The sequence below is a fragment of the Macaca mulatta genome, chromosome 15 (assembly GCF_049350105.2).
Source record: "Macaca mulatta isolate MMU2019108-1 chromosome 15, T2T-MMU8v2.0, whole genome shotgun sequence".
NCBI lineage: Eukaryota > Metazoa > Chordata > Mammalia > Primates > Cercopithecidae > Macaca > Macaca mulatta.
Genome location: NC_133420.1, coordinates 52,922,397 through 52,949,590, shown reverse-complemented (window position 1 = coordinate 52,949,590; position 27,194 = coordinate 52,922,397). Strand labels below are relative to the sequence as shown.

Here is a 27,194-nt window from a genome sequence, read left to right as displayed (position 1 = left end):
TCATAGAGGTACATAATGTAGTTGCAGAAAGATCTGTCTGAGGGAAACAAATTTGGTCTTGAAGGATGACAAATTTGGCATGTAAAAAGCTGAGGAAGAACATTCTAGGCAGAGAGAACTGTATATTTGGGGCTGGGTGTAGTGGCTCACGCTTGTAATTTCAGCATTTTGGGAGGCTGAGGTGGACAGATCACCTGAGTTCAGGAGTTCGAGACCAATCTGGCCAACATGGTGAAACCCCGTCTCTACTAAAAATACAAAAATTAGCTGGGCGTGATGGCGGGTGCCTGTAATCCCAGCTACTTGGGAGGCTGAGGCAAGAGAATCGCTTGAACCCAGGAGGCAGAGGTTGCAGTGAGCCGAGATTGCGTCACTACACTCCAGCCTGGGCGACAGAGCGAGACTGTCAAAAAAAACAAAAAACAAAACAAACAAACAAAAAAACTGTATATTTGGGAGCCTTGAAGCAGAAAATTTGTTACTGGAAAGATGGTCATGGGGACTCGTACTCAGCGAGGCTGGGACAAATGAGGCTGGAGGCCTTCCATGCCATGCAAGGTGTTTTGCGTTTTCAATCTGTGTAAGTAACATGATCTGATTTATATTTTAGAAAGCTTACTCTGCCTGTTCTGTGTAGGAGAATGGGTTGAGGCTCTGATTTTAAGATGAAAGACTAGTTAGACAAGTATTTCAGTAGTCCAAAGGAGATGATGGGGACATATAGGAGAATATTTGTGTAATTTGGCCTTTCTATATAAACCATTTAATACTTCAAAATAAAATCTCAAATTTTCTGGGCTATGTAATGCATCACTAATTCCACTAGATGGCAACAGCATAGTTATTAAGCAACACTGGAGAATTTCCTGGGGTTACTCAGTGCACCGCATTATTTCTAAGGTTATATTTTTTCGGTGTTTGATCTTTGCTTTACATTGACATTTACATTCCCTTTAAGTTCCAAGAATGTAATATATTTTACAGTTCTTGTTTTAAAATTATAATTTCAATAACTCCCTTAGCTGGGAGAATGTGAAGGTCTCTGCCCATTTCGTTTTTGGTTCCCCACTATTTCTTTGCATCTACTTAAAAAAATAACAATAATAAAATAATATCAATTGCTATTTCTTAAGCACCTTTTATGAGTGAGTTATCGTGCTGAGTATTTGTATACATTGCCTCATATACTCATGCAGAGTAGATGTATTTCTTCTCATTTATAGACAAGAAAATAGAGACTAGGGAAGATTGGTAATTTGCCCAAAGTCACAATTATTATCTGCCAGAACCTTAATTCAAGCCCAGTCGCTGTAAACAAATTATTAAGTGGATAAATTGGTAAATAAGCAAATAAATGAGTAAATAAACAAGATGATTATGCCTAGATGAATTGAATAAATTGGTCACTATAGATAATAAAATATTAGTTACAACCAAGTTAAAAATATAACCCAAAATATGCAAGCATGACAAAATAATATTCTCATAACACAAAGATAAAGATAAGATACATATTAAATAATTTCTATCTTCTCTTTTTGCTTTTTCTTTCTTTCTTTTTTTTTTTTTCTTTGAGACCAAATGTTCCTTTGTTGCCCAGGCTGGAATACAGTGGCGTGATCCCGGCTCCCTGCAACCTCTACCTCCCAGGCTCAAGCAATTCTCCTATCTCAGCCTCCTGAGTAGCTGGGACTACAGGCCCACTGCACTTGGCTAATTTTTTGTATTTTTAGTAGAGACAGTGTTTCACCATGCTAGCCAGGCTAGTCTTGAACTCCTGAGCTCAAGCGATCTGCTCTCCTCGGCCTCCCACAGTGCTGAGATTAAAGGTGTGAGCCACTGCGCCTGGCCTGTCTTCTCTTTCCCTTAACATATTAGAATCTCCCAATGATATTAAAACTTCCTTGAAAGCAGGACCAACTGAGTTATAATATTCTTTCATTTGAACATACTATATTCTATTCACTAATTCTCCTATAATTGAATTTAGCAATTTCCTCTCAAAATTAAGGGATTATTAATAATGCTCTAATGATCATCTTTGTATAGAAATTTTGTATCTCCACCCATTTTGTTAAGGATGCTGTCCTAGAACTTAAATATTTATTGGATAAAAAGAAATTAACTTTTAAAACACTCTTGTTTATGTTATTTTTAACCTGATGAGTAAAGTAACACATTTTCCTTTAAAAATATGTAGCAAATACTCCCAGAAAAGAAAAACTATGCTACATCCCTCTAACCAGAATAATGACTTTTATGATTTTTGTGTATTTATTTCCTGCTATATATATATTTATATATCTGTAATAATTATCTATATATACACCCATTTTCACAGTTACAATAAAATATATACACATAGGAACTTTCATATCTTGCCCTTGCCATTTAACATTATGTACAGTTATATATAGATATTTTATATTTTTTATAGATTTAGCTATAGATATCTGAACACACATGTATAATATACATGTTCCATATCATTAAATATTGTTCAGAAACATGATGTCTTTAATTTTTTTTTTATAGAGACAGAGGTCTTACTATGTTGCTCAGGCTGGTCTCGAACTCCTGGGCTCAAGCAATTCTCCTGCCTCAGCCTCCCAAAGTGCTGAGATTACAGGGGTGAGCCACTGCACCCAGCCTCAGAAATATGATTTTTAATAGTGGAAGTATATCCCCTTTTACTAAACTTTTATTTATGATCTTTTTATTATAGAGATATCTTTGCACTCTGCTAATTCTTTCCTTTAGATAGACTTCTGGAAAGGGTATTACTACATCAAGCGGTGAAGGTACTCTATGAATGTTGATGCATATTGCCAAATTGCCCTCCAGAAAGTCTCCACCAATTCTTTGCTCTAAAGCCTATGAACGTCACCATTTTCCACATCTGGTGGATACTCATATCATCATTCTCATCACCTTTAGCAATATTAATGGCAAAAGATGACAGTCCCTTGTTATTTTACTTTGTATTTTTTCTCAGTGAACTGAATATTTTATAGTAATTTATTAGTCCTTTATATTTTCTCTTCCATAAATTCTCTATTCATGTCCTTTGCCATTTTATTATTGAGATGTCACCAATTTTCCTACTGTTGAATAAAAGATTTTTATATATTAGGGATACTAGCACTTTTTCCAGTCATATTAGTAGCAAATCTTTCTCCTTCTTTGTAGTTTGTCTTTTAATTTTGTTAGTGATACTTTTACCTATAATCTATGTGATTTAAATTTTCGATAATTTCCTTAAGCCCCCAAATCAGCAAAATAGTTACCTATATTTTCTATATTTAAAATATTATTTTCTTTTATAAATTAAGGTACAATTTATATTCTATTTTTAATGGTTTTATTTTAATTTTCATATTTATTAATAGCTAGAAATAATTCTATTATATAATACGGAGTAAGGCCCATTTGTTATGTGATTTATTCCTTCCCCCATTAACTTGTGTGGATATTTTGTCATATGGAGTAGATCTATGATATTCTAAGAAGTATAGTTGTTCAGAGGTTAGACTCTGTGATCAACCACATCTGGGTTCAGATCCTAGCTCTGCCATCTTTTTGGTCCTGTGCAAGTTACTTAGCCTATCTAATTCTCAGTTTCCCCATCTGTAAAAGACAGATTGTTGGGAGGATTCCATTATCCTGAGCATGCAGAATAGTCAGCATGGGCTGTGCTACCTAGGAAACATTCAGTACAGTATGCATTCACTACTAGAATTATGACTATGATATCGATGAAGTTATTCATAGGTTTTCGTTTTGTTTTTTGTTTTGTTTTTGAGACGGAACGTCACTCCGTCGCCAGGCTGGAGTGTGGTAGCGCGATCTCGGCTCACTGCAACCTCCACCTCCCAGGTTCAAACGATTCTCCTACCTCACCCTCTAGAGTAGCTGGGACTACAGGCACGCGCCACCACACCTACCTAATTTTTGTAGTTTTAGTAGAGACAGGGTTTCACCATGTTGGCCAGGATGGTCTCGATCTCCTGACCTTGTGATCCACCTGCCTCAGCCTCCCAAAATGCTGGGATTACAGGTGTGAGCCACCATGCCCAGCCGGTTATTCATAACTTTAAAAAATTCTGATATTCTTGAATGGTGCAGGAATACTCACTTCAAACTTTTAATGAGTTACTGGGCATATGGTCAAAAAATACAACAAAGCTGCATTCACATCTCCACAATGGCTGTTTGCTTGTCTCACTCACAGGTAAGTGATACACTTCCACATCCACAGGGCACACAATGTGTATCTTGCCTTAAAAGGAAGAACTGCAAGGATATAAAACCAGATTATCTCAAAGGTTAGAGTGATTTAGGAGTATGGCTTTTCTGTATTACTTTAATCTTTTTCGTTTGTTTTGTTTTTGTTTTGAGACAAGGTCTGGCTCTGTCGTCCAGGCTGGAGTGCAGTGGCACGATCACAGCTCACTGCAACCTCCACCTTCTGGGCCCAAGCCATCCTGCCACCCCAGCCTCCCGAGTAGCTGGGACTATACGTGTGTGCCACCATGCTTGGCTAATTTTTGAATTTTCTGTAGAGACGAGGCTTTGCCATGTTGCACAGGCTGGTCTCAAACTCCTGGGCTCAAGCAATCCTCCCGCCTCGGCCTCTCAAAGTGCTGGGATTATAGGCATGCGCCACCGCACCTGGCCCTTCTGTATTACTTTAATTTTTGACAATAATTATGCATACTGAGGGGAAAACAATAAAGATGTACCTTTGGAAAAAGTGCTTACCTCAATGAAGTTACAGATTAATCATCATCCAAGATTTGGAATTTACTGCAAATAGTAAAAACATTAACACTTAAATCTTCAAATACGGAGAAGACTTTTAGGAACCATTTCAAGGTGTGCAGAAATTTGGTATGATCTCAATTTTATTTAAATCTTCTTTCATCTTTCTTTATGCATGTGTATACCTTAATTACAGGGTGTAAAATTACAAGTATAATTTTGTTTTGAGACAGGGTCTCAGGCCGGGCGCGGTGGCTCAAGCCTGTAATCCCAGCACTTTGGGAGGCCGAGATGGGCGGATCACAAGGTCAGAAGATCGAGACCATCCTGGCTAACACGGTGAAACCCCGTCTCTACTAAAAAATACAAAAAACTAGCCGGGCGAGGTGGCGGGCCCCTGTAGTCCCAGCTACTCGGGAGGCTGAGGCAGGAGAATGGCGTAAACCCAGGAGGCAGAGCTTGCAGTGAGCTGAGATCCGGCCACTGCACTCCGGGCCTGGGCGACAGAGCGAGACTCCGTCTCAAAAAAAAAAAAAAAAAAAAAAAAGAGACAGGGTCTCATTTTGTTGCTCAGGCTGGAGTGCAGCGGCACGATTACAGCTCACCACAACTTTGACCCTTCCAGGCTCAAGTGATCCTCCTGCCTCAGCCCCCGGAGTAGCTGGGACTATAGGCATGTGCTGCCAATGCCTGGCTAATTTTTAAATTTTTTGTAGAGACATGGTCCCTCTATGTCTCCAACTCTGTGGCTCAAGCAGTCCTCTTCCCTTGGCTTCCCCGTGCCTGAATTACAGGCATGAGCCACCATGCCTGGCCTAATTATAGTTCTTATCATGTGGAGCTCAATCAACTATTACTAAATTATTTCATAGTTATTTTCTTTCTCTTTTTTAAAAAATGAAGATATTAACATATCATAAAACTGACCATTTTAAACTGTTTACTTCACGGTTTTTGGCATATGCACAAAGCCATGCAACCATGACCACCATCTGACTCTAGGACATTTCATTGCCCCAAAGAGAAACCCATGCCTTTTAGCAGTCAGTGCCTATTCCCCTCACCCAGCTCCTGGAAACCACTATTCTACTTTATTTTGCTGTGGATTTGCCTATTTGGGATTCATGTTAAAGAAATTATACAATATGTAGAATTTTTTTGTCAGCTTCTTTCACTTAGCATGTTTTCAAGTTTCAATCATGTTGTAGCATATACCAGTATTTCATCCCTTTTTATGGCTGCATAATGTTCTGATGTGTGATCTATTATATTTTGTTCATTCATTCATCAGTTGATGGATACTTAGGTTGGATTTGCACCTTTTTGCTATTCTGAATAATGCTGCTATGAACATTCGTGTACAAGTTTTTGTGTGGACATACGTTTTCAGTTCTTTTGGGTATATACCTAGAAGTGGAATTCCTAGGTCATATGGTAATCCTGTATTTAACTTTTTGAGGAATACCAAATTGATTTACACAGCAGCTGCCCCATTTTACATTCCCACCAGTAGTGTATGAGGGTTCCAGTCTTTCTACATTCTCGACAAGTGTAAGTTTTCATCTTTTTGATTATAGACACCCAGTGAGTGTGAAGTTGTATCTCAGTATGGTTTTGTTTTGCATTTTCCTTATGACTAATGATGTTAAGCACCTTTTCATATATTCATTGGCTATTTGTATGTGTTCTCTGGAGAAATGTCTATTCAAGTCCTTTGCCCATTTAAAAAATTGGGTTGTCTTTTTGTTGTTGAGTATGAGTTCTTTATATATTCTAGATATATACTAGACCCTTCTCAGTTATGTGATTTACAGTTATGTTCTCTTACCCATGAGTTATCTTTTTACTTCCTTGTAGTATTCCTTGAAGTGAAAAGTTTTAAATTTTGATGAAGTCAAATTATCTGTCTTTTCCTTGGTTGCCTGTTCTTTTGTTGTCATGACTCAGAAATCATTGTTTAATCCAAGGTCATAAATATTTAGCCTTAAGTTTATCTTCTGAGAGTTGTGTAGTTTTAGCTCATACAAGTAGGTCATTGATCTATTTTGAATTAAGTGTATATATGTCATATACGGAGTATATGTAGGTGTATATGTGTGACATATATGTAGATGTCCAACTTTCTTCTTTTGCATGTGGATATCTAGTTGTCCCATCACTGTTGAACAACTCTTTTTTTCCAAATGAATGGTCTTGATACCTTGTCAACGTCCAAAACAATTGACTATAGATATGTAGGTTTATTTCTAGATTTGCAATTCTATTCCATTGGTCTATAGGTCTTAGTTGAGCTCTTGATAAATACTGGCTTGAGATGAGTATATTTCATTCTCTAACAAGTGCCTGGAGTATAGCCGAACACTGACTGGCCCACGCTGCTTACCTGTCAGCTGGCATGAGTAAGAGATTGACAGCCTCCTCTGAGACATGAGGATCATAAGAGGGGCATGCACCTGAAAATAGTTTGTACCTCTGATCAGCTCCAAGAGTCTCCATAGAGACAAAAAGACAAATAAGGTCCAAATTCCTGTCCATATAGCTTGACTAAAATAATTTGAAGCCTAGTAATTTTTAGGCAGTTATAACTCATACACCCATTTCAGCACCCTCAAATTCACCTGATAAATATTTATGGAGTCCCTGTTCTGTCCTGTGTGCAACAAAGCAGCTTTAATTTGAGGACTTTTATTTTCTGGCATTCTTCCAACAAACTACTTAGAGCAAAGTTGCCAAAGACAGTAAGCTGATTATATGAAAGTATCATTATTTATTTATTTATTTATTTATTTATTTATTTATTGAGACAGGCTCTCACTCTGTCACCCAGGCTGTAGTGCAGTGGCCCAATCTTGGCTCACTGCAACCTCTGCTTCCTGAGTTCAAGCAATTCTTGTGCCTCAGCTTCCCGAGTAACTGAGATTACGGGCATGCGCCACCACTCCCGGCTAATTTTTCTTATTTTTAGTAGAGATGGAGTTTCACCATTTTGGCCAGGCTGGTCTCGAACTCCTGACCTCAAGTGATCCGCCCACCTCAGGCTCTCAAAATGTTGGGATTACAGGGGTGAGCCACTGCACCCGGCCTGAAGTTATCATTGTTATAGGCCAAAAACAGTTGAATGGTGGCTCTTATTTTTGAAAAGTTGATTTATAGTCCTTCTCTGTCAATAATTAGCCAGCAGGCCAACTGTCTCTTCAAGCCACTCCTTGTTAAAGGTAATACAACCTTATCGTTCGTGTATAACAGAATGTTTAGTCTTTCTGTTTTGCTTTGTTGAAGATAGGAGTGGAGAGATATCTGCAGGACTGCATTAAATTTATCCAAAGTGATATTAGATTAACATGCAAGTTGTAAAGAAGGGAAGCAGAGACAATTATTCCCTGGGCCTGGAAGCTTCATCCTTCTGCCTTTAGGGACCAAAGCTTTGTTGCCATATGGTCTGCCATAACAATCCAAGACTGATCCCTTTCTTCCTGTTTGCTGGTGCCAGTGATCCTAGAATAGCAAGGTATAGTTTGTGTCTGGTAATGTTTAATCTTGATGACAGCTGGCACAAGAAACATAACCCTGAACCTTGGAACGAAGATGGTTTTCTGCTCAGCGCAAGTTCTATTGCAGCGTATTACAGCAAGCTCAGAAAGATAGCCAGACTTCTAAATTACATTATTCCTTTTTAAGTTGCTAAAATTGAGGCTGAGACAGGAGAATCATTTGAGGCTTCCATTTGACACTGTAAAAATTAAGAACTTCAGTTCATCAAAAGACACCATTAAAAGAGAAAAGGCAAGCCACAGACTGGAAAAGGATATTTGCAAAGCACATATTTGGTAAAGGACTCCAAACTAAAATTTATAAAAAGTTTTACAAATCGCCAGACGCGGTGGCTTACTCCTATAATCCTAGCACTTTGGGAGGCCGAGGAGGGGTGGATCACCTGAGGTCAGGAGTTCAAGACCAGCCTAGCCAACATGGCGAAACCCTGTCTCTACCAAAAATACAAAAATTAGCTGGGTGTGGTAGTGCCCACCTATAATCCCAGCTACTTGGGAGGCTGAGGAAAGAGAAGTGCTTGAACCCAGGAGGTGGAGGTTGCAGTGAGCTGAGATCACACCACTGCACTCCAGCCTGTGCAATGGGAGCGAGACTCCATCTCAAACGAACGAACAAACAAACAAACAAAAACTTTTGCAAATCAATAAGAAAAAGGCACCCCAAATGGATGAAAGATTTAAATCGGTACCCCACAAAAGGGGATAGCCAAGAGGATAGAGCATATGAAATGAAGATTAACATCTTCAAACACCATCCCCTAGTCTGTGCAGTCAGGCAACTGCCTTTTCTCATCCTCAGCAGACAGAGAGGTATTCTCTGAAGAGGTTAAGACAGAACTTAAGGGAGGAGCATCCAAAACAGAGGTATCATATTAAGTCAGGGGGATTAAGACACCGTCCCTGCTACCCACCGCCCCCTCCCCATCCGCCACCCCCTCCTTCACACTCCCTCCCCCTCCGCCCCCGCCCGACCCAGCTCCTAGAATTCTGACAACCAGGCCTTCACCCACCAAGCAGGAAACTGAAAAATTATTCTCCAGGGAATCTGACCAGCCCAAAGGAAAATGCCTTAAAATGCTTACACGGGGTTCTCTAGCTAGAAAGTCCTATCAAGTCGTTATACAGTGAAGCATTTCAATGACAAGATCTACCCAGGAATAAAAACTTCCAATTAGTTTTAGTGCTGCTTTCTTAAATAAGAATTACCAGACCCTTGGGGCAAGTCTCTACCATGAAAGACAGAGATCAAAACAAAGAGAAAGGCAACAACAAAGCAACTTAGAGGAAACAGACTATAAGGTAGAAGAAAACTGTAAATTACTAAACTCAGAAAATAGAAGGGATTGTAATAAAAAAACTAGTTTGCTATTTAGGCTGTGCGGTGGCTCATGCCTCTAATCCCAGCACTTTGGGGGGCCAAGGCGGACGAATCATTTGAGTTCAGGAGTTCAAGACCAGTTTAGCCAATCTGGTGAAACCCCGTCTCTGTTAAATAAATACAAAAATTAGCTGGGCATGGTCATGCGTGCCTGTAATCCCAGCTACTTGGGAAGCTGAGGGAGGAGAGTCATTTGAACCCCTGGAGACAGAGATTGCAGTGAGCCGAGACTGCACCACTGCACTCCAGCCTGGGCAACAGAGCGAGACTCCGTCTCAAAAAAAAAAAAAAAAAAAAAAAAAAAAGAAATAAAATAGTTTGCTATTTAAAAGAGGAACATTCAGAGAACAAAAATATTTAAAATAGAAAAAAGTGTAAAACTCTTAGAAGGGTTGAAAGATGAATTTGAGGAAGTCTCTTAAAAGTAGGGGAAAAATAAGATGGAAAAGATAAAAGTAGAGATTCATTCCAGGGGATTCAATATCCATATAATAATTCCTTTATACCATACATATATAGAAGGAAAACTTGTTTGGACCAGTTAATTAGATGTAGTCTTGGACCTGAAGTTGAAGAAGGGTGTTCTGGGCTCCCAAGGGATCTGACACAAAGAGAAGTTTCAGGAAGCTTTGAATTGAATCTTCTAGTCACTCACTGGTATGAGCTAGATTATGCTGTGAGTTTTCATGTTCAAGGGTAGTAGGAAAGATACAGATCCAAGTGTAATGAAATCACATTTATTAGACTGTATACTTTAGTGTTAAGGGTTGCATTTAGCTTTTTAAATAATATTTTAAAAATAGGAAGAGATTCAGGCACAATGGCTCATGCCTAGCACTTTGGGATGCCGAAGCAGGTGGATTGCTTGAGCCCAGGAGTTTAAGACCAGCCTGGGCAACATGGTGAAATCCCATCTCTACAAAAAATACAAAAAAGTAACCAGGTGTAGTGGCATGGGCCTGTAGCCCCAGCTAATCAGAAGGATGAGGTGGGAGGATCGATTGAGCCCGGGAGGTTGAGGCTGCAATGAGCTGTTACGGTGCAACTGCACTGCAGCCTAGGTGACAAAGCAGGACTCTGTTTCAAAAAACAAAACAATTGGGAGGCCGAGGCAGGCGGATCACGAGGTAAGGAGATCGAGACCATTCTGGCTAACACAGTGAAACCCCGTCCGTACTAAAAATACAAACAAATTAGCCAGGCGTGGTGTCAGGCGCCTGTAGTCCAAGCTACTCGGGAGGCTGAGGCAGGAGAATGGCGTGAACCTGGGAGGCGGAGCTTGCAGTGAGCCGAGATTGTGCCACTGTACTCTAGCCTGGGAGACAGAATGAGACTCCGTCTCAAAAAAAAAAAAAAAAAAAAAAAAAAAAGGAGGAAAGCTGAATATAATACAGTCTCCTGGATAGGATTGTGGAAGGACATCAGAGAAAATTAATGAAATCTGAATAAAGTATGTGTTATGTGTGTGCCTAATTGAAGAGACTACCCAAACAGGCTGAGTGTGAGCAACAAGGCTGTTGCAACAAGGCTGGGTGCAAGTTGGCTGAGTCCAAGAAAGGAGTCAGCGAAGGGTGGTGGGAGTGGAACTGGTTTTATAGGTTTGGGGTAGGTAGTGGAAAGTTACAGTTAGGGGCAGCTTTTTCGGGCAGGGGAAGAATGTCACAAGGTGCATAGTCATGAGGTGGGGGGAGGTCACAAGGCACGATACCACAAGGTCGATTGATGAGTTAGGGTAGGGCAGGAACATATCACAATGGTGGAATGCTGCAAGGTCAGTTAATCAGTTAAGGCAGGAACCAGCTGTTTCTTCTTCTTTAGTGGTTCTCCTGTTGCTCCAGGCTTTGTGACTCCAGGAGGCCTGTATGTGTGGGTCACAGGGGTCACAATGACTCGGCCACCGTGTAGCCTGTTCAGAGGACCTTGCAGTATGAAGTTTAGCTAATAGCCATGTCCAGTGTTGGTTCACTAGTTGTGACAAATGTATCATAGTAATGTAAGATGTTAGCAATAGGGGAAACTAGGCCTGAGGTAGATGGGAGCTCTATATTATATTTGCAGCTTTTCTGTAAACCTAAAACTATTCTAAAATTAAAAAGTTTATTTGGCTGGGTGTGTTGGCTCACACCTGTCATCTCAACACTTTGGGAGGCCAAGGCCGGTGGATCACCTGAGGTCAGGAATTCATGACCAGCCTGGCCAATAAGGCAAAACCCCGTCTTTACTAAAAATACAAAAATTGGCCGGGTGTGGTGGTGGGCACCTGTAATCCCAGCTACCCAGGAGGCTGAGGCAGGAGAATTGCTGGAACCCAGGGGGGCAGAGGCTGCAGTGAGCCGAGATTGTGCCACTGCACTCCAGCCTGGGTGACAAAGCAAGACTCTGTCTCAAAAAAAAAAAAAAAAAAAAAAGTTTATTTAAATAGGAAAGTAGGAGGAAAGAACTTTTATCGTAACATCAGACAAATCACAACTTTGGCATAAGCCTGGTGACTACGCCACATGACTATAACCAAGCAACAATCAGTCAGATGTCAGTCTAATCATAGGTCCTGTTATTTTCAGTAAAGGGGAAAAAATCATGAAAGTTGAAACTGCAAGTCAAAGTATGTAAAATCATAAAATGGAATAGCATGTGGCATGGAGCTCCTATAGTCCCAGCTACCAAGGAGGTTGAAGTGGGAGGGTTGATTGGGCCCAGGAGTTTGAGGTTACAGTGAGCTATGATTATGCCACTGCACTCCAGTCTGGGTGACAGAGCAAGACCTTGTCTCAAATAAATAAAATAAATAAATAAATAAAATGAAACTGATAAGACAGCTAAGTTTAGATGAGGTGTTGTGGAAAATAGGAAGCCATTGCTAATTTCTTGAGTAAGGAACTAATGTGGTGAAAGCAACAATTTAGGGATTTATTCTCTCGGCAGCCTGCCAAATGGATTGAAGTTGGGAAAAATCTGAGGCGGGGGATCAGCAATAACTGGCATGTACTAAAATCTCAAGACTAAAGCCCTAAAATGAAACTTTTGGTAAGGGTGTCAAACAATGTTATTCTTAGTGCTTCATGTGACCTGTTTTAAGCACCTGGAGACAAGCAGAGCCTCTTGTGGAGACAGATGTAGCAGATCTTCACCTGACTTCATTACATATCTGAATCATAGAACTATTTCATATCCCCTTCTTGCAAGTCCAAGCTCTCCTGGCATCTTGTGGTTAGGACTGTATCTTGTTACTTCTGTTTATGCTGCAGTGGCTCTGGGCTTGTTTGATAACCAAACTGAGCCTACCCTTATTTTTAATTTTTAACCCATCCTAATGGGGCTTTTTTATTTGGAAATGATTTTAAACTTAGAGAAAAGCTGCAAGAATAAGAATGGTACATAGAACACCATGCTACATGTTGTTATACCTTTGTTAAACATGTATTTTATCCTATATGCTCATCCATTCTCTCTCTATATCTATCTAGATCTCGATATCTATCCATAGATATATCTATCTCTATGTATAGATAGATATCTAGATATATCTAGCTATTGAGATCTAGATAGATAGTTGCCTGGATAAGTATCTAGATTGATATAGATAAATACAAAGAATATTAGATCCATACTCTTTCTCTCTCTCTCTCTCTCTATATATATATATACACATACACACACACACACACACACACATATCTATTAGGTACATAGTATATACCTAATACTTTTGGATCATTTGAGAATAATGTGCACACGTCATTGCCTTTTAGTCCTAAATACTTCAGTTTGTATTTCCTAGGAATAAGAATATCCATTTAAAGAACCACATTATAATTCTTATCTTCAGTTAATTTACTTAGTCACTATTTCTTGAATTGAACTAAACTATGAGAATATCCATTATCCTGGTCTGACCTGACCCACTGCTGACTGAATTACAGGAGTGAAAAATTCAAAGTTTCATTTGCATTTCAGGTTTTGGTCTTTGAGAGTACCATAGAATCAAATTTTGCAGATTAGCTTTGAATTTGACTCATCATAGGTGTGTCTGATTCAGTTCAACTATTCTAAAATCCTCTTTGTCAAAGAATAATACTAATGCCAACAATGGCAAACACTAATCCAGCCTTCCTCGGTATGTGTCAGACAGTGTTCTAAGTTCATTGCATTTACCAATGCATTTAATCCTTACAACAACCTTAAGGAAACCGTAATTATCTTTATTTTATACATTGGGAAATGTAGGCAGAGAATTTAAATAACTTGTGTATGAATACACAGTTGATAAGGGGATCTCTCAGATATCTTTTTAAATATGTTAATCTGTGTGTGTGTGTAGCCTTCTTACATTTCATAATGTTTTCTTTAAAGACGATCCCATGCTATTTCTAGTTATTGATTACTTCTCATTGTGTCATGTTCCCCTAGGACAGAAGCATTCATTTTCTTGATGTGTTGATCTTTCAGCTGAAGAAAAGGTGACTGGTCTCATGAGCCCGGAAGAATGAACTCAGAGGAGGTTGTTTACATGAGATTCTCCCACTCACCAGCTGTTGAGAGTCTGCGATTATGAAGAGCAGGATCTTATTACTTCAATGAAAGCATGTAACAAGGTTCTCGAACCACCAACAGCCAAGTGGATTTGGTACAGTGTGGCTGTCTAATAAATAATCAAAAGCATTTGATAGAAATCTGTCTTGCAGCACTGTCTTCACATTTAATGTTGCTTTCTCTTCTAGTCTCGGTATGTTTAAATGATTCCCTTTTCTCACTCTAGTGCCAATACTGTCCTGAAGGCTAGATCCACAGCGAAATTATTGTTCAGGCTGGGTCTGTCGACTTTGACTCTGCTATTTATAGAGCCAATGTGGGTTAATAACTGCTATTTATTGAGTGCCTGTTCCATGCCAAGCATTAGGCTGGGTGCTTTATATATGTTTAATCCTCACAATAGCCCTGTAAGGTTGCACCTATTATCTCCACTTTGCCCACGAAGAAACGGAGACTCAGAGAGTTTGTGTGCTATGTGTAAGATCACACACTTGCCAGAGTCAGGATTCAAATCTAGTTCTAACTCCAAAGCTCTCCACACTAACATTGTTTTGCTTATTATTGCTCCAAAGATAATTACCCCAACACCTTATCAATGGTAGACTTCCTCTCATGATGGCAGTGTATGTATATGAGAAATGTCTGAGATGGAGGACCAGGGAGTCTTTAGAGGCACAAAAGAATCACAGAATTATCTTCTAAAAAATAACACAATATTATTTGAGATCAGGAGTTGATAAAATATGGCCTCCAGCTATTTTTGTAAATAAAGTTTTATTGGGAACACAGCCACACCCAATCCTTCATTTCTATGGCTGCTTCTGCTCTACAGTGATTGAGTTGCAAAGTTGTGACAGATTCCGTATGGCCCCCAAAGCTTAAAATGTTGACTATTTGGCCCTTTCAGAAAAAGTGTGCCAACCTCTGTTTTAGATGACTTTGGAAGAAAGTCAACCATCTTCATTTGGGCCAATGTATTATTTTTTCCATTTGCCTGAAAAAGTACTTAAAGATTTATAATGCTAAGGTAATTACTGTATTCTAATGGTGGTGGTGGTGGTGGTGATGGAGTGGGGGGAAAGGGGGGCTGTAGGGATCTAACCAGGAAGGGGAAGAGGCAGGGAATAGGAGAGGTCTGGGCCTCTGGATCCGCCATCAACTCCTCACCCCAGACCCCTCCCACTCACATCCTTCCTATTTCTCCTGCCAAATCAACTGTCCTAAAATAACTCATTGCTCATAAACATGCAAGTGGCTTCCCCCACACAACATGCTCAGAATCCAACACCTTGGCCTGGAATTCAGAGACCATTACAGTTTGACCCCTATTAATCTCTCTCTCCACCCACTTTTTCCCTTTTCCTTTTTTTTCATCATGAGGAAATCATGCCAAATTTGAGTTTATATATCAAAGCCAATTTGCTTGTCTTTGATTCACTTTTATGTAGCAGAAAAATAAACATATACTACTTACAGTTGTTTGTTTTAGTCCTTTCTGGTGGCTGTAACAAAATACCACAGACTGGGTGGCTTACATACAAACAACAGAAATTTATTTCTCACAGGTCTGGAGGCTGGGAAGTTCAAGATCAAGGTGCTGGCAGATTCAGTATCTTGTGAAGGGCTGCCTCCTGGTTCACAGCTGGCACCTTCTCACTTCATGCATCCCCACCTAGTGGAAGGACTGAGGGGTTTCTCTCAGGACTCTTTCATTCATGCCATTCATGAGGGCTCTGCCTCTGACCTAGTCACTTCCCAAAGGCCCCACTTCCTATTACTATCACCTTGGGGGTTAAGATTTCAACAAATGGATTTTGTGGAGACCCAACCATTTGAACCGAAACAATGTTGTTGCCAGGTGTGGTGGCTCACGCCTGTAATCCCAGCACTTTGGGAGGCTGAGGCAGGCAGATCACTTGAGGTCAGGAGTTCAAGACCATCCTGGCCAATATGGTGAAACCCCATCTCTACTAAAAATACAAAAATCAGCTGGGTGTGGTGGTGGGCGCCTGTATTCCTAGCTACTCAGGAGGCTGAGGCGGGAGAATCACTTGAATCTGGGAGGCAGAGGTTGTAGTGAGCCAAGATTGCACCATTGCACCCCAACCCCAGGGGACAGAGAAAGACTCCAGCTCAAAACAAAAACAAAAACAACACACACACACAAAAACAGTGTTGTATTTGATCACAGGAAGCCAGGCTGAGCTTCATATATGATGTCACTTCACCTGAGCTAAAAGGTATAAACAAAATAAAAACTTACAAATGCATTGGTTACTTTTCTATAGTAGGTATTATCCGATTGTATTTAGAAAAATTACTCTAGCTATTTTTCGGCCGGGTGCGGTGACTCATGCCTGTAATCCCAGCACTTTGGGAGGGCAAGGTGGGCAAATCACGAGGTCAGCAATTTGAGACCAGCCTAACCAACATGGTGAAACGCTGTCTCTACTAAAAATACAAACAAACAAACAAACAAAAAAATAGCCAGGCATGGTGGCAGGCACCTATAATCCCAGCTACTCGGGAGGCTGAGGCAGGAGAATGGTGTGAACCCGGAAGGCGGCAGTTGCAGTGAGCTGAGATTGTGCCATTGCACGCCAGCCTGGGTGACAGAGCGAGACTCTGTCTCATTAAAAAAAAAAAAAGGAAAGAAAGAAAAAGAAAAATTATTCTAGTTATTTAAAAAATTTTGTAATATTATAAACTCTCTCACTGCTATGTATTTTTCTTAAAGATAATTTTCATGGCTGTAGAACATTTCGTCTCCTATATATTCTAAAGTCCTCCTAATGCTTCCCCAATATTTGGGTACTGAAGGTTGCACTTTCCACTCATTTCATCCCCTACCTCCATTTTTGGGTTTGTTCTTCCATTGTTGTCCATTTTTGCTCAGGCTGTTTCTTTGGCTTGGAAAGGCTCCAATCTTCCCTTTCTGTCTCCTTGTCTTAAGTCCTTCCCTTCTAGCATAAGTCCTATCACCTTTCTCCCTTAAACTCTTTTGTCATGGAAAAGTAGAGATTGACCTTCATAATGAAGGATGGATTTCAAGAGGCTTATTTTCCCCAGAAGTGCTGACACAGTACCATCTTCACTAGCAGCAATGGCACTGCAGTACCAAAGGGCTCACAGACACTATTATTTCCTGGTGCTGTGCTTAGAAGAACAGTTTGTTTTAGAAAATGATAAGAGATAGCTCACATATATTATGTATTTTCTATATGTCTGCCATTATTCTAAGCATCTTATATACATTAAGTCATTTATCTTCATAACAAACCTATCAAGTGGATATTGTTAATACTCTTATTTTAGAAATGAGAAAATTGAGGTACAGAAGGGATAAGAAATTGCCCAAAGACACAGCTGGCAAGACTTGGGATTTGAATTCAGACAGTCTGGCACCAGAGTCTGGGTGCTTAGCCAGTGAAATAGAAGTGCAGTGAATTTGCGATGGCTCTTTATCTCCCTAGTCTCAACGTGGCCCTTAACATTTTCAGAGTATATGCAGAGGGATAGGGGCTGCTGAGCAGTGTTCTTCCCAGGAACATTGAGTCTATTCCTCTGTGTTGGAGAAATCTGGCTGGGGGCCACCATGCTTTACAAAGAGGAGATTGGTAGGCAGATAAATTTGCTTTGTCCTTGATCATTCTCTGAATATGACGAGTTCAGAGGCATGACCAGGGCCATGGCAGAGTAGATTGAAAGCACTTGTGCCTTCTAGTCCTTAATCATCTCAGTGTCCCTAGTGCCAGCATAAAGTAGGCCATTACACATGGAGAAGGTATTGTGACACAATCACATCATAATGGCTAGGGTTTAATTAACTATTCCTCCCAGGCCTTCTCCCAGGAAGGAGTGGGGCTTCTTGCAACGGACCACATGGGAGTGAGGGTGGGGAGAGGAGATTCAGAGAGCCTTCTAAATGTGAGTATAATTACAAAACTGAGTCAGAAAGGGAATGAATGGTTTTGCCTTGCAGTTTAGAGAATGATGTAACCTCACAGTTCAGGAAGATGTTAAAAATTATCTCTGCTGGGCACGGTGGCTCACACCTGTAACCCCAGCAGTTTGGGAGGCCAAGGTGGGCAGATTGCTTGAACTCAGGAGTTTAAGACCAGCCTGGACAACATGGCGAAAACCCATCTCTACAAAACATTAAAAAAAAAAAAAATTAGCTGGCCATGGTGGCATGTGCCTGTGGTCCCAGCTACTCAGCAGGCTGGGGTGGGAGGATGGCTTGAGCCTGGGAGGCGGAGGTTGCAGTGAGCCGAGATTGCACCTGCACTCCAGCCTGGGTGACAGAGCCAGACCTTGTCTCAAAGAAAAAAAAAAAAAGTTATTTCTACCGGATACCCTTCCAGTGCCTGAATCCCCCTATGAATGCTCTGCTAAGCAAATGTCCAGCCCCTGCTTGTATACCTGCACCAATGGGGATCTCACTACCAGTCTATTCCAGCTCTGTATGGCTCTGTTAGAAAGTTGGACATTTTGTTGAATGGAAATCTGTCTTCCTGTAGCTTCCACCAATTGGGTCTAATTATACCTATGGGATGCTAGAGAACAAGTTAGCTTCCTCTTCCATACAATAGCCCTACAGAAATTTGAATTCAATGATCATATCCACTCTGAGTTTTTCCTTTCAGGCCATATACTCACAGGTGCTTTAGTTGTGTCTCTTCTCACATGGTTTCACTAGGCATGTATGTGTCCACTGACTGCTTCCCACTTGGCTTAGAGCTCTTCAAGTAGAGAGTGCCAGCCCGCATCAGGGGAGAACCATTCTTTCCATCCGTATTAGTCTGTTCTCATGCTATTGATAAAGACATACTCGAGACTGGGTAATTTATAAAGAAAAAGAGGTTTAATGGGCTCACAGTTCCATGTGGCTGCAGAGGCCTCACAATCATGGCGGAAGGCGAAAGGCACATCCTACGTTGGCAGCAGGTGAAAGCGAGCTTGTGCAGGGAAACTCACTTTCATGAAACCATCAGATCTCGTGAGGCTTACTCACTACCATGAGAACAACACAGAAAAGACCTGCCCCCATGATTCAATTACCTCCCACCAGGTCCCTCCCAGAACACATGGGAATTGTGGGAGCTGTGGTTCAAGATGAGATTTGGGTGGGGACACAGCCAAACCATATCACCCTCCTGGGAGACTCTGTCTGTAATGAGTGCCTAGGATCAGAAATTTTTGCTCTGACTTCCGAGGGGTTGCAGGGATTTTGGGTGAGTTTGGTTTTTACCCAGAAGAGGGCCAGAAAAACAAGGTCAGGCATGGTGGCTCATGCCTATAATCCCAGCACTTTGGGAGGCCAAGGTGGGAGGACTGCTTGAGGCCAGGAGTTCAAGACCACCCTGACCAACACAGCAAGACCATGTCTCTGTTAAAAAAAAAAAAAAAAAATCAGAATTAATTACGTTTCTACAGTTGATAAGAGATGATAATAGCTAATATTTTTCGAATGTTCACTACATGCCAGACACTGTGCTCAAAATTTAATATGAATTATATCATTTACCATTCAACAACCCTTGTAGGTGCTACTTTTATGATCCCTATTTCACAGCTAAAGAAGCTGAGGCTTAGAGAGGCCTTGGAGTCTTCCCAGGCTGGGTGGCAAATGCTAAGACTCAGGCCAGATATAGTAGCAGGGAGCAACGGGCAAAGATTTCGGACTTCAACAAATGGCAGCATTTGACTAGTGATTTTGCTCCAGAAAAAAACAGGTATAACAGGGAAAAGGGGAGTTGTGGTGAGAATAGGTCTTTTAAGGCCCCAAAGATCCAGAAGGAACAAGAGCTGTGCAAGGGTAAAACAGGAGGACATGATGAGTAAGAGGGTAATTATTAGTAACAGCTACCACTTGTTAAATAATACTAGCCAGCATTTGACCTACATAATCCCCTTTAATCCTCACAGCAACCCTAAAAGGGAATTACTACTATTCTGATCGCTATGTTACAGACGAGGAAATTGAGGTTTAGCAAGGTGAAGTGACTCACCGAAGGCTACGCTGCTGGTAAGCAGCAACATCTGGATTTAAATTCAGACTGCTGACTCCATGCCGATGGCCCTATAGTGACTCCCAAAGGGGAAGACTGCTGGCAACACTGAAAGGAAGGAAATTTCTCTCCTAAGAGATGGAGGAATTTCAGAATATGCGAGGTAGCCCAGGGCTGCAGGCAATGCCTGGCACCACTCAGAGAAGATAGAGAACCTGGTTCTGGGAGAGACAGTTTCGCCAGACTCTCTATATCAGCCTCTCTATGAGGCTATCCTAACTTGAGGTTTCCTCAGAAAGAGGTTCCTGGAGGCCCAGAGACCTCAATTGGATAAATGTCTATGACTAGATAGGCTTTTTAAGAATAAGAAACCTAGGTTTTGAAGTGGTGTTTTTACGCCTCTGTAGTTCTCTCCCCGACCCCTGCTTTTTGTAAACAATTTGCTTTCTCTCAGTTCAATGACTCTCAAGCTTAGCATTCATCAGAATCACCTAGAGGAAATGTTAAAACACAGATTTTTGGACTCTACTCCAAGAGTTCCTGATTCAGTAGGTCCAGGGATAAGGCCGGACAATTTGTACTTCTTAGAAGTTACCAGGAGATGTGGATTCAGCTGGTCCAGGGATCACATTTAAGAACAAATGCTTTATTTTATTTGCAAAACTACTTTTGAAAATGTCTAAATGGATTTGGCTGTGAAAAAAAATAAGTACAGAAAAGGCAAAGGACTTGCCAATAGGCCAGAGGTACTGGGGGGGATTGGGTGGGAGACTTAGAGCCCAGCTCAGTAAGTGGCTGTGATGGGAGAACTTGTACAAACTGAGGAAGACAGAAGTCACAGTCAGAAGGAACTAGCTGTTCCCAGATGGGAACGAGGGGAAGCAAAAGGCCCAGGATGAGCTGGGCAGGAGAGCCAGACTGGCCAGAGACAGAGATTGGGTGAGGGCAGAAGTCAAATGGGGTAGAGATGTTGTCAAAAGCTGCAGTCTGCTGGCTGGGCTGCAGGGAAGGAACTCGGGAAGCTGGAGGCAAGGAGCCAGGAGTGAGCTCCTGGGGTGTGGGAGTTGTGACAGAGTCTGGTGATCACATTTCAGCTGCAACTCACTGTCCCCAAAAGCCTCTTTCTTCCTCCAGTGGTGCCTGTCAGTCATAAAGTGCCCAGGAATTGCCCTCTGACAGTAATGAGGTGAAGTCCTTGCAGCAAGAGAAGTGGGGACATCACCGAGTCCTGTTTCCTCCGCTTAGTGGTGGGTCCCATAGTGGCAAGCAGGGGCAGAGCCGGGAAGCACGCAGTCTGGTGATTAGACTTTAGATGTTCTCCAATCCCCAGGCTGCATTTCTCCCTCATGGGAAACTGACTCAGCTGCAGTACACAGTGTGGAGGAATGACCTTTGTGGCTGCAGCAGTGGGCTAATGGCTGGGCACCTGGCTGCACTTGCTGTTCCTCATGGAGCTGGGAAAGGTTGAATAGGAGGCTCTCTTCTCTTGGTACTAAGAGATGGGCATCTCTTTGCAGGACTGCATGCCACTACTCCTTTCAGCTGGCGCACATAGGCTCACCCTGGACCCTGGCTTTCTAAGCACTACCCACCTAGCCTTAGCCAAGCCCCTCTTTTCCCTTTCGTAACTTTCATTTCATTTCTTGAAAATCTCTGTGCAGTTAAAAAAGGATATATTAAGTGCATACTATGTGGCAGACTCTGAGCTGGGGATACAGATACGGGGTAAAAGAAATTCAGCCCTCGAAAAAATCACAGTACTGTCAGAGGGATCCATGCAGAGATGTAATGACAACATTGTAGAATAAATAGTTTCTCAAACACAGAGCTCCTTCCCTCCACAAGGCCTTTGTATTTGTTGTTCCTACTGTCTAGAATGTTCTTCCCTAGATCCTTGTACAATTCATCTTCTCACTTTATACTCAGGCCATTTCCAAGAGAGACCTTCCTTGACGTTTCTATGAAAAATTAAACCCTCCCAATTCTCTGAATCCATTTGCCTTATTTATTTATTTATTTATATAGGAGCTGGGGTCTCACTCTGTTGCCCAGGCTGGAGTGCAGTGGTGTGATCTAGGCTCACTGCAACCTCTGCCTCCAGGACTCAAGTGATCCTCCTGCCTCAGCCTCCTGATTGGCTCTGGCTACAGGCTTGCAGCACCACGTCTGGCTAATTTTTTTTTTTTTTTAAATTTCTGTAGAGACGCGGTTTTGCCATGTTGCCCAGGCTGGTCTCGAACTCCTGGACTCAAGCAATCCACCCTTTGGGCCTCCCAAAGTGCTGGGATTACAGGTGTGAGCCACCATGCCCGGCCTGATTTTTAATTTTAGCACTTATAACTACCTAGCACGTTAATTTTTTTTTTTTTTTTTTTTTTGGTTGGCCTCCTATACTAGATTGTAAGCTCCGTGAGAAAAACAGGGCCTTGTCCACTACTGAATTTTGTTTGTAGAACTGGTACTCAGTACGTATTTCCCTTTTATTCATTCATCATAAATGACTATCCAGTTGAACTTTTGTGAGCCTCTCCAGAGTCATCCAAATGGAAGATGAGGCCTCTCTGCTTGAGGAAGAACTTTTTCAAGCCTACTAAATTCCAGGCTTTCTAAAAATCTTCATTGCCGCCTCAGGTCACACTGAGCAGGTTCTAACTCCCCACTAAGATGACTATAATGGGCCTGGCACAGTGGTCACACCTGTAATCATAGCACTTTGGGAGGCTGAGGTGGGCAGGCTGCCTGAGTTTAGGAGTTCGAGACCATCCTGGGCAACATGGCTAGACCCAGTCTCTGCTAAAAGTACAAAAAATTAGCCAGGTGTGGTGGGTGCGCCTGTAATCCCAGCTACTCGGGAGGCTGAGGCACGAGAATTCCTGGAATCCGGGAGGCGGAGGTTGCAGTAAGCCAAGATGGCAACACTGCACTCCAGCCTGGGTGACAGAGCGAGACTCCATCTCCAAATAATAATAATAATAATAATAATAATGGTAATAATTTACTCAGTACTAATATGTACCATACGTTATTTAATCCTCACAATCCTCTGCGAAGTCTGCATTATTTCTCTCATTTTACAGATGAAACAGGCTCAGGGAGAGTGACTTGCTCAAAATCATACAGGTAGCAAGGTGCCGGGGAGGGTGGGTGAGTCCCCGGGAAAACTGTGCCAGGCCCCAAAGCTCACATTAATCCCATAACCACGTTTCCGCCACTCTCATCCCTATATCCCCCCTCCCACGTTTCCACCACATCCCCTAAAGGCCTTTTCCCACATTTTCGCTACATCCCCATCCCAGCCCTTTTCCTTCCTTCGGACCGCTGGGTCCGCTGTAGCCTGGCTGCCCCTCTAAGGATAGCATGGGGAGGGGCTTCAGATGCGTGCTGGGTGGAGGGTAGGCTCATCTATCTCCAGCACCAGATACTCTTTCCTTCCCGGATCCTCCCCACCGGTCGGCTGCTGGATGCCCAGTGGCCTATTTCAGGGCCGCAGAGACTGCTGTGGCTGGAGGAAAAAGGATGGGGGAAGGGACTACAGCCTGCAGAAGCACTAGCGGGAGACCGACCCGCGGCGCTCCCCACCCTCCACCGCTACTTCCCGGGTGCAGTCGGCCGCTGCGCGCAGGCGCGGGGTGCTCCTCAGCCCCTCCCTTCTGCGGGCCGCCCTTTCACCCTGGCAACCACGGCGCGGCGACGGCGCGCGCGGGCTGGGCGCGGACGGGTGGGGCCGGGCGGTGCCGGTGCGGGCTGGGACAGTGCAGTGAGTAGCGGTCTTGGGGTGTGCGATCTCGCTGAGCCTCCTCACACGGTTCGTCGTTTCGGGTTCAAGCCCAACAGGCTTAGCCCCTCGCCATGGACTCCCAGAAAGTAAGCGGGGGAGGGGAGCCCGGGGCTACCGAGACAAGCCGGGCCGGCACAGGGTGGGCGGGGCGCCTGGGCCCGTGGGCTGTGGGTGCGCAGGTGGGCCTGGCCGGGCGTCCGGGCTGCTGCTGCGGAGGGCAAGGCCGCCCGGCCGCTCTTTGGGCGGGAGCGAAGAGGCGCCCGCACGGATGCGGGGACCACGCCCGGTGACTCGGGCTGGCCTCTGCCCTGTGCTCTGTCCGGGGCCCTGACTCTTAAGGAAAAACAGGGAGCCATCCTCCTTTTAAAATCAGCCACTCTGCAATGCTTTAGGCCCGTTTTCATGCCCGCAGCCTGCGAGCGTGCTGGTGGGGGTGTATCCCTCCTCAGCAGATGAGGAAACCGAGGCACAGCCTTGTTTGGTGTCTCCCTGCTGACGCCGAAAGCTGGGGCTTTTTCCTCGACCAAGTCCCGTCTCAGCACCACGCTCTTTAGGTCAGGGACCCAATCTCCTTTGTACCGCCCACCCGCTCCCCTTCCCATGACTTTTCCTAAGTAGATCTTAGTGTTCGTTGAATGGAGGGAAAAGACTTCAATTGTTAGGGCAGCCGTCCCACTCTGACCAGTTGGTGTTGCTGGGCACAGTTACTTAGGGGTCGTCGTGGAATGTTTTATACTTTCCGAACAGTTGAGGAAAGGTTATATAATCGTAAAGGTTCGATTCAGGAGAAGTATTTGGAGAACAAAGCCAATGTCTTGAATACAGTTAGAAGTGAGTTATTCAGTCATAATCTCCATATGAAAATAACCACCCTGTTCTCTTTGTTAGACTATAACGTAATTGAAATATAGTGCAGGGTAGGAAAGAAAAAACGAGGAGTATTAATAATGTAGCAGGGAAAACAAAGACATATCTAAGAGGCTCTTCTTTTCTATTATTAGAAAGCACGGGAAAGACTTAGAACAACGTTTTCTACAATTTTGTCTAGATTCACCTTCTTGATCACTTTGCTGAGGGCATGAGAGAATAGTGATGTGTTGAGCATTGATTATTATAGTATTTAACAAAAATGCACATGATTTCATTGTATGTGTTGATCCTGAAACTCACCTTGGTATGCGTGACTATTCGCAAGACATTTAAAAATTACATTTTGTGTATTTTGGGTATGTATAGGTTTAAAATATTGTCTCTGCCTAAATTTGTAAAGCATCTCTCAGCTTATTAGATAAAAGTAATGGTATTTGAATGGACATTAGCAGAGGTCAAGTGAAGGAGCAAAGTCCGGAGACATGGGTTCCAGGATGCTGTTTACTAGCTCTGTGATAAGTAGCAAGTCACTTAACTGTGATTAATCTGTTTCCTCTTCTGTGCGGTAGAAGTAAGAGTATTTTATAGTGTCATAGTAAAAATCTGATCAAATAGTTTGTTCTGAAAACACAGTATTTTAAAGTTTACAAAGTATGAGCACTAAAATACTCTGTGTCCCATAAAATAAAAAAAAAAAGGTGTTTTAATATGGATCCTCATACTTTGTCAGGGATGCATTATTCCTCACTTTAATGAGGAATCAAGACTTGGAGGTTGTGACTCCTGGAAGGTCATGCTACTAGCCCTAAGGCTAAGATTTGGACCTATTTGTTCTCATTTCGAATGATGTGTTTGGGTACCTACAGGTTACCAGATGCAGTTTCCTGAGAGGTAGCAAAGAATTAGCTTCTCTTTCTTATTAGTAGTAAAGTATCTTATTTGTGATATCTTTGAGAATCAACTTCTCAATATTAGAAAATATGTTGAATTTCATTGATGGTACCGAATCTTTCTAATAAAAAAAAAACCCACACTCTTTGGTTTATAGCTGTAAAAAGAATGTCCGAGGTTAATGTGCATTAACCAGTTCAGTGCTCTGAACCTGAGCTTCCTTTTCTCATATGAATTCCTGCAGAATCACAAGCCTCAAATAGTAATGATCTAAGCTGGATATTGTTCTCTTTAAATAAGACAGTAGTACACCCCAGACATTATTTTTAGAGACTATTTTCTGTTATGGAATGTACATTGAAAACAGTAGCAGGGGTAGTACCTCAGTCAGTAGAGTGTAAGAAAAATAGGTACTGGAAAGTGTGAGGAATGCCTGAATATATACCTGAATGTTTGTTAGGCATTGGGATTTGGGCTTTACATTATTAAGAGGATGGCTCCGGAGCCAGGTCTGCGGTTCTACTATTTATAAGCTGTATGAGCTGGGGTAGTTTGCTCTGTCTCCATTTCTTCATCTGTAAAATAGAGATAACAATTGTACTTCTCTCACAGGATTATTGTGAGGATTGTGTTTTGTTTTGTTTTGTTTTTGAGACGGAGTTTTGCTCTTGTCGGCCAGGCTGGAGTGCAATGGTGCAATCTCGGCTCACTGCAATCTCTGCTTCCTGGGTTCAAGAGATTCTTGTGCCTCAGCCTCCTGAGTAGCTGGAATTACAGACGTCCCCCACCACACCTGGCTAATTTTTGTATTTTTAGTAGAGATGGGGTTTTACCATGATGGCCAGCTGGTCTCAAACTCCTGACCTCACTCAGGTGATCCGCCTGCCTCAGCCTCACAAAGCGCTGGAATTACAGGCTTGAGCCACCGTACCTGGTCTAGCGTTCATTTTTAAAAGCCACTTAACAATGCCTAGCATACAAAAATACTGTTAGCTACTGCTGTTAATTTAATAATCCTAACTTCAAATTAACTTTCTTCTTTTAAAATTCAGTGTAGACATTTTTCCTTTTTTTTTTTTTTTTTTTTTTTGAGATGGAGTCTCCCTCTGTCGCCCAGGCTGGAGTGCAGTGGTGCGATCTCGGCTCACTGCAAGCTCCGCCTCCGGGATTCATGCGATTCTCCTGCCTCAGCCTCCCGAGTAGCTGGGACTACAGGCGCCCGCCACCACGCCCGGCTAATTTTTTGTATTTTTAGTAGAGACGGGGTTTCACCGTGTTAGCCAGGATGGTCTCCATCTCCTGACCTCATGATCCCCCCGCCTCGGCCTGCCAAAGTGCTGGGATTACAGGCGTGAGCCACTGCGCCCGGCCCGACATTTTTACTTTTAAAGCATATTTTCTGCTATTATATCTGTAAGAAACGA

The 27,194-nt window shown here is 42.4% G+C and overlaps 2 protein-coding genes across 15 annotated transcripts in view; both read left to right on the top strand.

Moving 5' to 3' along the window:
• The window catches only part of SLC44A1 (solute carrier family 44 member 1), a 197,849-nt gene extending 182,156 nt beyond the window's left edge, over positions 1-15,693 (top strand). For 8 of the 10 annotated variants that reach the window (XM_077968385.1, XM_015117154.3, XM_028835011.2 and 5 more), the window contains one exon: positions 14,137-15,693. In XM_077968385.1, the coding sequence (XP_077824511.1) occupies positions 14,137-14,151 (15 nt within the window). In that variant the 3' untranslated portion in view covers positions 14,152-15,693. Of the gene's footprint in view, positions 1-14,097 lie in introns of all 10 variants that reach the window. The other 2 variants (XM_077968381.1, XM_077968377.1) reach the window with 1 other exon arrangement.
• Positions 15,694-23,893: 8,200 nt separating this feature from the next.
• Positions 23,894-27,194, top strand: part of FSD1L (fibronectin type III and SPRY domain containing 1 like) — a 90,748-nt gene continuing 87,447 nt past the window's right edge. For all 5 annotated transcript variants that reach the window (XM_001109699.5, XM_028835010.2, XM_015117147.3 and 2 more), the window contains exon 1: positions 23,894-24,095. In XM_001109699.5, the coding sequence (XP_001109699.2) occupies positions 24,081-24,095 (15 nt within the window). In that variant the 5' untranslated portion in view covers positions 23,894-24,080. The remainder of the gene's footprint in view (positions 24,096-27,194) is intronic.